At 43.4% G+C, this 12,759-nt stretch overlaps 1 protein-coding gene across 1 annotated transcript in view; it reads left to right on the top strand.

Annotated features, from left to right (window-relative positions):
* Positions 1 to 12,759, top strand: part of ITGA9 (integrin subunit alpha 9) — a 711,654-nt gene that overhangs the window by 111,192 nt on the left and 587,703 nt on the right. The window contains exon 4 of the mRNA XM_073549890.1: positions 3,389 to 3,512. Coding sequence (XP_073405991.1) covers positions 3,389 to 3,512 — 124 coding nt within the window. The remainder of the gene's footprint in view (positions 1 to 3,388; positions 3,513 to 12,759) is intronic.

Raw genomic sequence — 12,759 nt, 5'->3', positions numbered from 1 at the left:
TGGGTCTTTATTTATTATAAGGGGGGGGGTAATGAGACGGTTGAGGTAAAGGGGCTGGGGTTACGGATTCAGGTATAGGATCTACGAGGAATCTCGAATACTCCCTTTGTCAAGCTCCCTGATCTAATGGCACCAAGTGTCCCAGGAAATAAATATGAGTGATGCTGTCACGCATCATCTGCAACAAAGGCACGGCGTTGCCTAGTGGCTGTAGCAGGAACAAAAGGGATAGAAGCTGGCACAGGTGTTATAATATATAGACCACCTAGAAGCTTTGTGTTTTCACGTTGCTTTAAAAATCTAGACCTTTCACTTTGAAGTGATAGTTGATTGTCCTGTACACTAACAACATGTTTTTTTATTAGCCAAGGGGGATGTCAATGGAATTTTTTTTTTTTCCCATTTTTCAGATTGATTTTAAAGGGAATCTGTCACTCCTTTTTTGAGATATCATATAATGATATCATTCAATTGTGTGTCACATAAGGATTCTCTTAGTACTTTTGCTTCCCCCTGACCCCGCACCTTTCATGCATAAATACCTTTTTTATATCGGTTCAGATGTGTGTAAACTGCCACTGTCCGGTCCGCTGGGCGGGGCTTATTTAACTGCTCCCCCCATCCCTGTCTTGCTCTACGCATTTCTTCTTGTGTAGTGCAAGACAGGGAGGGGGGGAGCAGTTGAATAAGCCCCGCCCATCGGACCGGACCGTGGCAGTTTACATACATCTGAACCGATATAAAAAAGGTATTTATACATGAAAGGTGCAGGGTCAGGGGGAAGCAAAAGTACTAAGAGAATCCTAATGTGACACACAATTGAATGATATCATTATATGATATCTCAAAAAAGGGTGACAGATTCCCTTTAAGAAATAAAGGAAACAATACTCATCTCACCAATCCCCTGCCAAACCAACATTGCAATGCTTCCCAATTCTCTGTTGTTTTCCAATCACTGGTCACATCAGTAGCCACACGATCCTGTAAGAGGACCTTATAACTGCTGCATGTGACCTTGGCTTTGAGGTCATTAGATCATTAGGTTGCTAGATACCCACTTTGCATTTAGATTTATCATAAAAATTGAAAGGCCACTGACCCTACAGAACACATTATATCAGTTAGAAGAATCTAAAAATGTCCAATGGAAGACATCCACAAATTTTGTTCTGGGGTCACAATGCATCATGTGTCCTTGGTATTGGTCGACATGACATTTGTACTTGATTATGGCTCAGGTAGTATGTCACTTATTCACTCCACGTTACTGCAGCACCATTCTGCAGTGTTTCTCTAATTACTGGCACCCTTTCCGCTCATGGGACTAGAAGAGCGGTCTGACCTAACTCTTAATCGCTGCAAGGGTTTACAATAGTCTTAGTGTTACAGTCATCTAAAGATGTTCCAAAAGTTAGTGAAAAACCTGATTTCCACAGCTCGGTTAATCCTTTAAACATGTGGATGACTGTGCATGTGGGAAGTGCTGTGGTGGAGACCTGATCCTGGAAGCACATTTTTGGTTTTATTGCAAGTCATGTATGGTTCATGAATTCTCGTGCCCCCGGCTCAGCAGGGACTCTACAACAAACACTCATTTACTATCATTAAGAATAGAAGTGCTGTTTAGTCCGTTTGTTGCACTGATTTTCATTTTTACTGTATTTTTATTGAGAGAATTTGTAAATGTGGACACTTGTTTTCTACTAATTTATAACAGGAAATCCATTCGTTTTACTTGTTGGTTTTCCTGGGCAATTTTTCTATTTAAAACGTCCTTATAGATTATACTCACAGAAGCATCCTTGTGTAATAACTGCATGCTTCACCGTGAAGGAACCCCCCTAAATAAACAGAAGATATTAAGGTGGTATATCTACAGTATATACCTGTATAGCCAATGTATATCTATATATCTATATATATTACTTATACTGGCTTACAGAATTAGTCCGTTTATATGAGGGACATATAGCACAGTTTATCTTGCGTTTAACCCTTCCCTAATGATATGCTGTTCAGCCCTGCTACAACCAGCCACGCTTTTGCTAAGAATGGTCCTGCTTTGGAGGAAACTGTACTGTGTACTTTATATTTACGTTACCCTTGTGCACCACCTGTCACTTCAATGACAAGTCCAGGAGTGTGGTTTGTTTCAAAGACAGAGTTGTGAAGATGAGAGCATAGCAGACAAAGACAAAATGGGAAAGACAGTTTTGAGTAGTGTTTCACTGTCCTGCAGAAAATAGACAGATTTACTTTGGCCAGAATGCCAGAATTTTGGCTATTGATTTTTATTTTTCTAGTATCATAAATGCTTAAAATTGCAAAGTGTATGTAAAAACAATGAACTTTGCAATTTATTTGATATTAAAAATCCCTGCTGTTCTCAATAATAGCGGGCTTTAACTTTTGTTTACTGCTTATTGTCAAGGTTACTGGCCATCTCTATAGTCTGTCAGGCATGACTGGTCTCCTAGACAAGGAGCGCAGCACCTACAAGCTCTGTCCAATAGAACTAGTAAGCGCTGCTCTGTAACTGGCAAGATCGCTGGCTACAGTGCCCCTGTGTGCCTCCAATGCTGCAGTGGCAGAGAGAGGAAAGAGATGGGACCTGTGGCTCTACCATGGCACTAGTTTAAACTGTCCATCTATCAGAAGCACAACACTCCCCAGGCAGCAGGAAGTCAGGAGAACGTGGTGAACTCCTGAGGATTGATCATGAGAACAACCCTTTAACGTGCCCAAAAAACTGGTGCAAATGAGATGCGCCACTTTTTTTTTTATACATTTTTCAATTGTATAGAAAAGGTGGTGTGACAATGTCAAGTGCTAAAATGTGATTTTACTGTGATTAACATTTAACATCCAAGAGGTGCCGTAAACAGTGTAATGTGCACCTATTGTGTGCCAGATCTATCATACAACATACGCAATGCTCATAGATTTGGCTTCTGACTGCCTTGACCAAGGATTTGCTGTCTAAAATCTAGGTGTAAATCTGCCCGTGAGTTGGTGTTGCCTTCCAGAGGTTGCTCTTGGCACATATCTAGATATGCAGTGTACCTCTCAATGAAGTCCTTGCATACACTATATTTCAGGTTTACTCCATTATTGCAGAGTGTTCAGCGTATAGATATAGCATGGCAGAGGTGGTGTCAGTCCCGGCACCACAGGTGCAGCCCCCCGGAATACTATTCCTTGATAATGAGTAGAATATTCCAGTGCTGTAATGACAGAAGTGAAGCTGGAATGACAGCTGTTCTTAGTTTAGATTCATCTGCGTTCCTTCAGATGTGGAAGCTCCTACTGGCAGTGTTGATACATCTCTGTTTTCCCTGGGGATTAGTCCTCGACTTTATTAACTATATCTGTGATATCCATTTAGGCATGTGCTCATCGCTGGAAGAATATCTACTATGAAAGTGAGCTTATCCTTCCATATGGGTCCTGCGTCATCCTCCCACCAAATCTACAGGCCACTGGGAAGAAACTATTGCCGTGCTACGAAGGTGAGTGCCACATCCCGAGATATGTGAGGCATGATGTCAGCTGATCATGTCTATGACTATATAGATAGTTATTTTACTATTTTATAACACAAATTTTCCAATTCCGCAACACTTGCATTTTCCAAGCCATTCTTGATGAACTATGCGCTGGAGTAATATTCGCCACATTCATTAGGAGGCATGCTCCTGTTAGTGGATTTGGTGCATCTGTGAACTGCAGTGTGCCACCACAAGAAGTGTCCTGTAGTCAGAGACTGAATTGCATTTCTATCAGAATCTACTCTTGTTTGTGGCATACATTATGATGAATTTGCAGCCGCCAGACCTCTGCCTATTTTTCAGAAATCTGTTGCAGCTGGCCAGAATTGGTGTACTGACTGTAAAAATTACCACTAAGACCCCACTGTTCACAAATGCTGAGGTCCCATATTCTCCATGTAAACAGAGCATAGGGTGATGGTATACAGTGGGGAAAAAAGTATTTAGTCAGCCAACAATTGTGCAAGTTCTCCCACTTAAAAAGATGAGAGAGGCCTGTAATTGACATCATAGGTAGACCACAACTATGAGAGTCAAAATGAGAAAACAAATCCAGAAAATCACCTTGTCTGATTTGGCAAGATTTATTTTTCAAATTATGGTGGAAATAAGTATTTGGTCATTAACAAAAGTTCATCTCAATATTTTGTTATATATCCTTTGTTGGCAATGACAGAGGTCAAACGTTTTCTGTAAGTCTTCACAAGGTTGGCACACACTGTTGGTGGTATGTTATCCCTTTCCTCCATGCAGATCTCCTCTAGAGCAGTGATGTTTTGGGCCTGTTGCTGGGCAACAAGAACTTTCAATTCCCTCCAAAGGTTTTCTATTGGGTTGAGATCTGGAGACTGGCTAGGCCACTCCAGGACCTTCACATGCTTCTTACGAAGCCACTCCTTCGTTGCCCTGGCGGTGTGCTTGGGATCATTATCATGCTAAAAGACCCATCCACATTTTATCTTCAATGCCATTGCTGATCGAAAAAGGTTTGCACGCAAAATATCACTATACATGGCCCCATAAATTCTTTCATGTACTTGGATCAGTTGTCCTGGTCCCTTTGCAGAGAAACGGCCCCTAAGCGTAATGTTGCCACCCTCATGCTTCACAGTAGATATGGTGTTCTTTGGATGCAAGTCAGCATTCTGTCTCCTCCAAACACAACGAGTTTTGTTTCTACTTTGGTTTCATCAGACCATATGACATTATGCCAATACTCTTCTGGATAATCCAAATGCTCGCTAGCAAACTTCAGACGGGCCCGGACATGTACTGGCTTAAGCAGGGGGACATGGCAGCCTTTGTTACCGTGGTCCCTGCTCTATGCAGGTCATTCACTATGTCCCCCCGTGTGGTTCTGGGATTTTTCTCAGATCTTGCGTGGAACCTCAGATCAAGGGAGATTATCATTGGTCCTGTATGTATTCCATTTTCTTATTATTGCTCCCACAGTTGATTTTGTCACACCAAGCTTCTTGCCTATTTCAGATTCAGTCTTCCTAGCCAGGCGCAGGGCTACAATTTTGTTTCTGGTGCCCTTCGACAGCTCTATGGACTTCACCATAGTGGAGTTTGGAGTGTGACTGTTTGAGGTTGTGGACAGGTGTCTTTTATACTGATAACAAGTTCAAACAGGTGCCATTACTACAGGTAATGAGTGGAGGACAGAGGAGCCTCTTGAAGAAGAAATTACAGGTCTGTGAGAGCCAGAAATCTTGCATGTTTTTAGGTGACCAAATACAATTAGGATTACCATAATTATTAATATTTGCCCAATGCCAGAATAATAAGAGAGAGAATGTTTTAAGACATTTTTATTACTTACTGCAAACTCAAAAATGTACATACATTTCATTACTATTTGGTACCATTGCCCTTAAACTGAATGGCAGGGTCAAACGCTTTGGATATCTTTTCACAAGCTTCTCACAATAGTTAGTCGGAATTTGGGCCCATTCCTCCTGAGAAAACTGGTGCAACTGATCCAGGATTGTAGGTCGCCTTGCTCGCACCTGCCTTTTCTGCTTTGCCAAAAATTTTCAATAGGATTGAGATATGGGCTTTGTGATGGCCACCCCAAAACATTGACTTTGATATCCTTAAGCCATTTTGTTACCATTTTGGCAGTATGCTTCGGGTCATTTTCCATTTGGAAGACCCATTTCTGCCCACGCTTTAACTTCCTGGCTGATGCCTTGAGATGTTGCTTCAGTATTGCCACATAATCTTCTCTTCTCATGGTGCCATCTATTTTGTGAAGTGCACCTGTCCCTCCTGCAGCAAAACAACCCCACAACATGATGCTTCGACCCCTGTGTTTCACTGTGGGGATGGTGTTCTTTGGCTTTCGAGCTTCTCTCCTTTTCCTCCCAATGTAACGATGGTCATTATAGCCAAAAAGTTCAGTTTTAGTTTCATCAGACCACAGGACATGTCTCCAAAAATTAAGGTCTTTGTTCCTGTGTGCATTTGCAAACATTAATTTGGCTTTTTCATGTTTCTGTAACATCCCTGCTGGCATCACTGCATGGCTTCCCATCCCCCACCAAGCAGATATACCAACTTATTCACCACTGGGCCATGCAGTAAGGCTGGTTTCAGATTTGCACTTTTTACATGCAGTGCACGGTGCCGCTAAGCCCCTCCCCCTGCCTGCTCCCTGCCCGCCCCATCCGGTCATCGCTTCCTACTATTGCACACGGCTGCATGCGATCTGCACACCCTATCTTTAGCATAGGGTGCGCAGACCGTGCGCTGGCCGTGCGCTAGTAGGATTTTGGCGTGCGCTGCGCACTTTTGAAGGTGCGCCGGTGTGCGCCGAACGCACCATGTTGCATTTTGGCACGCTCGGCGCACCTTCAAAAGTGCGCAGCGCATGCCAGAATCCTACTAGCGCGCGGACAGCGCACGGTCTGCACACCCTATGCTAAAGATAGGGTGCGCAGATCGCATGCAGCCGTGTGTGATAGTAGGAAGCGATGACCGGATGGGGAGGGCAGGGAGCGGGCAGGGGGAGGGGCTTAGCGGCACCGTGCGCTACATGTAAAAAGCGCAAATCTGAAACCAGCCTAAGTTCTGCCATCTAGTGAACCTTGCTTTGAGCAGGAGGTTGGACCAGATGACCCAGGAGGTCCTTTCCAACTCTACCATTCTATGATTCTCTGAACTGCTTACTGCGTGCTGTAAACCAAATGTCCTCTGCTTGCTGTATGTATACTCCTGGCTGTATGCTTAGGGCGGCGGCGCCTGCTCTTCCTGAGTCTTAAAGGGACAGTGTACGCATTCCTAATGTGTCCCCAGCTTATTGCCAAAAGGCACCTGGTACTTAAGGCAACTTCACCAATGGGAAGTTGTCTGAGCAACATTCTCTTTCAGTCTGTGGACAGCTATTTAGTTGCCTGGTTCTATCCTGTTTCTGCTGTTGTTTCCGCCACCCTGGGGGCTCTATACCCAGGCCTGTATCCTGAACTGTGTCTGAACTTGTCTGAACTAAGTTCTATTCCTGAACCTGTTTGTACCCTAGTCTGGAGCTTTCCCTACCCTGCTGTGTCTATCCTTGTTCCTTCTCCTTAAATTCGCAGTATCTGTACCAGCACCTGTCTCTACACAATGTTTGTGAACTTGGTGTAAACTTGTTACTTCATTGTATGTACTTGTGTGAATCTGGTCCTGACTGCTATTGCTCCGCATCTGCGGCTCTGCTCCTACTCTGCATCTGCGGCTCCTTGTTTGCCCAGACTGAACTGGGTCCTATCTGTTCCCATATTCATGTCGTACTCGGTTTTGTCCCAGTCCTTCCTGAAACTGTTCCTAGTCTGAACTGGTTCCTACCCATCCCTGTATCCCAGTTGTACCTGCCTGTGTCCTGGTCATTCCCGAAACTGTTCCTGCTCGTCCATTCTGAACTGGCTTATACCTGTCCCCATATTCCACTCGTACTTGCCAGTGTCCCAGTCCTTCCCAAAACAGAAACCGTTCCTGTACTTCCAGTCTGAATTGTGCACGACTGCCTGCCAGAGTGTCAGCCTTACCCAACTGCCTGCCAGAGTGTCAGCTGTGCCTGCCAGAGTGTCAGCCGTGTCTGCCTGTACATCACCCGTGCCCACCAGTACTTGCCTGTTTATACATTGGCTATCTACAGTACTTGCCTGCACCTGTTGTTACAATGTCCTGTCCCTCTATGGGGTCAGCTTCTACTGCCAGACACAGCCTTGGAGTGTAACCTGGCAGCCACCTGCCGCACAAGCCTAACCTCAGCACTAGAAGCTCCAGTGATGGGGCTTAGCCATGCCCCTCCAGGGTAAGTTTGTTTTGCGACACAGTGGGGCCGCAATCCCCATTCAGGCCAATCAGCCTGGGTGCGAGCATTACAGTTTCTTTTTGAGTATTGGCTTCTTCCTGGCAGAGTGGCCTTTCAGCCCATGTTGATACAGTACTCGTTTCACTGTGGATATTGACATAATCTTACCAGCTTCCGCCATCATTTTCACAAGGTCTTTTGCTTTTGTCCTTGGGTTGATATGCACATGTCAGACCAAAACAAGTTCATCTCTGGGACACAGAACCCGTCTCCTTCCTGAACGGTATGATGGCTGGACATTCCCATGTTGTTTGTACTTGCGTATAATTGTTTGTACAGATGAACGAGGCACCTTCAGGTATCTTGAAATTGTACCAAAGGATGAGCCAGACTTGTGCAAGTCCACAGTTCTCTTCCTGATATCTTGGCTGACTTCTTGAGACTTTCCCATGATGCTGCACAAAGAAGCAGTGTGTTTCAGGTGTGCATTAAAGTACATCCACAGGTATGACTCTAATTAACTCAGATGTTGCCAAAAATATCCAAACACATGACATCATGACAAGCTTCCAAACACATGACATCATCATATGGGCAGTACAGAATTGTTTAAAGGCATAGTATTCTTAGTATATGTAAACTTTTGACTTAGAAGTAAGTATTAAAAATACTTTAAAACATTCTCTCATTATTCTGGCATTTGGCAAATATTAATAATTATGGTAATCCTAATTGACTTAAAACGGGAAAGGTTTATTGTGATTTCATATCAGATATTGAGAAAAACATGCATATGTGTCTTTTTATATAGTGTATGCAAACTTCTGGTTTCAAATGTACATGTCTGGCCACCTCTCCAGCAGGCAATGAGCGGAAGAGTGTACAGCTGACTCTTGAACACTACTGTTCCATTCGCACGGGGATTTGTAACTCCCATTTTTATGATTGATAGAGGTCTTAGCAGTGTGACCCCCCCAGCTAACATACATGCAACATATACACTCACTGGCCACTTTATTAGGTACACCTGTCCAACTGTGTGTTAAGACTTAATTTCTAATCAGCCAATCACATGGCGGCAACTCAGTGCATTTAGGCATGTAGACATGGTCAAGACAATCTCCTGCAGTTCAAACCGAGCATCAGTATGGGGAAGAAAGGTGATTTGAGTGCCTTTGAACGTGGCATGATTGTTGGTGCCAGAAGGGCTGGTCTGAGTATTTCAGAAACTGCTGATCTACTGGGATTTTCACGCACAACCATCTCTAGGGTTTACAGAGAATGGTCCGAAAAAGAAAAAAAATCCAGTGAGCGGCAGTTCTGTGGCCGGAAATGCCTTGTTGATGCCAGAGGTCAGAGGAGAATGGGCAGACTGGTTCGAGCTGATAGAAAGGCAACAGTGACTCAAATTGCCACCCGTTACAACCAAGGTAGGCAGAAGAGCATCTCTGAACGCACAGTGCGTCGAACTTTGAGGCAGATGGGCTACAGCAGCAGAAGACCACACCGGGTACCACTCCTCTCAGCTAAGAACAGGAAACTGAGGCTACAATTTGCACAAGCTCATCGAAATTGGACAGTAGAAGATTGGAAAAACGTTGCCTGGTCTGATGAGTCTCGATTTCTGCTGCGACATTCGGATGGTAGGGTCAGAATTTGGCGTAAACAACATGAAAGCATGGATCCATCCTGCCTTGTATCAACGGTTCAGGCTGGTGGTGGTGGTGTCATGGTGTGGGGAATTTTTTCTTGGCACTCTTTGGGCCCCTTGGTACCAATTGAGCATCGTTGCAACGCCACAGCCTACCTGAGTATTGTTGCTGACCATGTCCATCCCTTTATGACCACAATGTACCCAACATCTGATGGCTACTTTCAGCAGGATAATGCGCCATGTCATAAAGCTCGAATCATCTCAGATTGGTTTCTTGAACATGACAATGAGTTCACTGTACTCAAATGGCCTCCTCAGTCACCAGATCTCAATCCAATAGAGCATCTTTGGGATGTGGTGGAATGGGAGATTCGCATCAGGGATGTGCAGCCGACAAATCTGCGCCAACTGTGTGATGCCATCATGTCAATATGGTCCAAAATCTCTGAGGAATGCTTCCAGCACCTTGTTGAATCTCTGCCACGAAGAATTGAGGCAGTTCTGAAGGCAAAAGGGGGTCCAACCCGTTACTAGCATGGTGTACCTAATAAAGTGGCCAGTGAGTGTATGTATCATCAATCCTGTGGTTAGGTAATAAGTCTTGCTCATTTGATAACCCCCTTAAGATATATAATAATATTGCCACTAAATTTCCATTTTCAATCATTTTCAATCTACTCGATAGAATATGGCAGCATTTTATGCTATTCTGATAAATAGCTATAGAATCTTCATGAAAAGAAGGTATTACAAGAGTGAACAGAACCTAAATACTTTTTATTATGCGAGTCAGTTTTTCGGCTTTGTTAATGAGACACATTAGAGCGTGCTTCTACAAACCACTTATACAGTATAATTATACAGTTCGGCATTAGTGTATGGTTTCCAGACATGAGCACAGCTCACGGTAGGGGGTTGTACAAGACATATAACATTACATCACTCTTTCCTGTTTCTACGCTGCCACAGTGTGTTGCTTCATGACCTCCATACTCCGTAGAATGAAATATACCCCGGACTAGCACCAATGCCCATAGGATGCACTGGCTTTAAAGGCATTTCCACTCCATTAAATTCTTTACAGCAGTGAATGGCGTTATGTAATAAATAAAGTCGTGTGGCCATGAGATGAGAATTGGTCTGCGTTCTCATAGCTAGAAATTCTGCATAAAGGTACTTAGCAATTTTATAATAAAAACATAGTCCTGTGAAAAGAAAAATAGCTAAAGCATAGTTTTCCTCGCTGGAAACGTACAACCCATCCACACAAGTCTTGGATCCCACTAAAGCCAATAACCTGGTAGATTTCTGCCTATAACAGAGCGATCCGTGTTCATTCACAGGTCCGTTTACGCCGATTGATGCGAAGTATATGAGATCAAGCAATTGTTAACTTTATAGTTCGGTCCCCACATAGTTTGCATATTGGTAGCAGCTCACCGCGTTTTCATAGAGGGATGTTAACAACCATTTTGGTCATAGACTGCATAAAAGATTTTCAGTGTCTGATCCCTGGTATCGCCTCATTATCAGACAGTGTAAAAGAACCTTAAAGAGGACCTGTCACCAGGTCAAAAGTGGCCGGTTATTACTCTTATTTTATTCCAGACGCTCCCTTGAGTACTCTGTTTTTCGTTGTTTTTTTATCTGCCTTATGATTCCAGAGTCTAGGCTTGTTTATTCATTTCAGATTTTTATGGTCTTTAATAAGGGGCATGGCTCACAGGATTCTCCAAGGATGTGTTTAGGCTGCTCTGCATTGCTCTCCTGTGATCGCCCCTTGGTAAAGATGGTAAAAATTACCACCAAACCGCATAAAAAGGCCCGTATTTGTGGAACATTATAGCTGATCTAAAAATGACAAAAATCTGAATAATCAGGCCAGCAGTGTGAGGGCAAAGTCTGGCCACGTTTTCCTGGTGACGGTTCCTCTCTTTGCAGGAGTGGTCAGTTTTGTTACTTGTGTCAGGATTACCATCGGGCTCAGTCTACAGAATATTACTAACCTGAATGTGATGATGACCCCGGTATTGTATTTTCCTCATTCCATGCTGTATAATGGCCACACACTTATACCTGTAGTATTTCTAGTAGAAATCCTAGTACCTTTCTTGGACAATTTCTTTAAACCATTGACATGTGAAGTGAATAATACAGAGTACCTGTCAGGAGGTGGGATATTGTATGCAGCATGTGAATGGTCAGTTCTTGAAGTTTATGGATGTGTTGGGAGCAGGCCAGTTTTGATAAATTATAAATCTGAATGACTCTGACAAGAGCCACTTTGTGGCTAGACCACAGGGTCAGACCATTCCCCAAAATGTCAGGACTTAAGGAAGGTTCCTGAGAGTGAAGAGTTTTTAAAGGTAGTCCAAGCAAGGACAATGCAAAAGGGTGATGGATACCCACTGACGAGAGTCTCATCCCACATAAAAGCTACTGTAGTGCAAATTGTTGGAAAAGTTGATGCAGTCTACGATAGAAAGTGTGAGAAGATGCAGTGGATCATAGGTGCTGAGTATATAACTACTAGCTGCAGACTGATCAGAGTACTCATGATGACTCCTGGCCACTGGCAAAAGCACCTACAGTGGGCAGTGGACCATGAAACAGGAGAAGAAGGTGATTTAGTGGTTTTACATGATTGATGCCGAGGAGTTTACGTATTGCTTACCAGGGAAGAACACTATATGCAGAAAAGGTAAGCTGGCAGAGGCATGGTAGCAGCAGTATGATACTAGAAAACTATGGGTCCTGGCATTCTTATGGATGTACATTGAAAAAGATAATACTCAAGGCCACACAGAAATGGTTTGAGAAGCATGAAAAGAAGTCAGGGTTTTGACTTTGCTTCCAGATTTGTCAGATCTCAATCCTCTTGAGTATTTGTGAAATGTATTAAAAAGCAAGTCCAATTCATGGACACCCCTTAAATATGCTAATTCTAACATCTTAGTGCCTGATACCTTGGGACACCTTGAGAAGTCTGGTGGAGTTCATGCTTGGTCTGGTCAGAGCTGTTTTGGTGGAAGGTCAGGGGTTTACCTAATATGGTTTTAATGTTATGGCTCATCTATATACAGGTACAGTTAGAGGTCCATATATATTTGGACAGAGACAACATTTTTCTAATTTTGATTCTACACATTACCACAATGAATTTTAAACAAAACAATTCAGATGCAGTTGAAGTTCAGACTTTCAGCTTTCATTTGAGGGTATCCACATTAAAATTGGATGAAGGATTTAGGAGT

This window comes from Dendrobates tinctorius, unplaced genomic scaffold, assembly GCF_039654945.1.
Source record: "Dendrobates tinctorius isolate UK_male_01 unplaced genomic scaffold, ASM3965494v1 ptg000162l, whole genome shotgun sequence".
In the NCBI taxonomy this organism is placed as follows: Eukaryota; Metazoa; Chordata; class Amphibia; order Anura; family Dendrobatidae; genus Dendrobates; species Dendrobates tinctorius.
The sequence above is the reverse complement of the archived record's forward strand: the minus strand, read 5'-3'. Positions and strand labels throughout refer to the sequence as shown.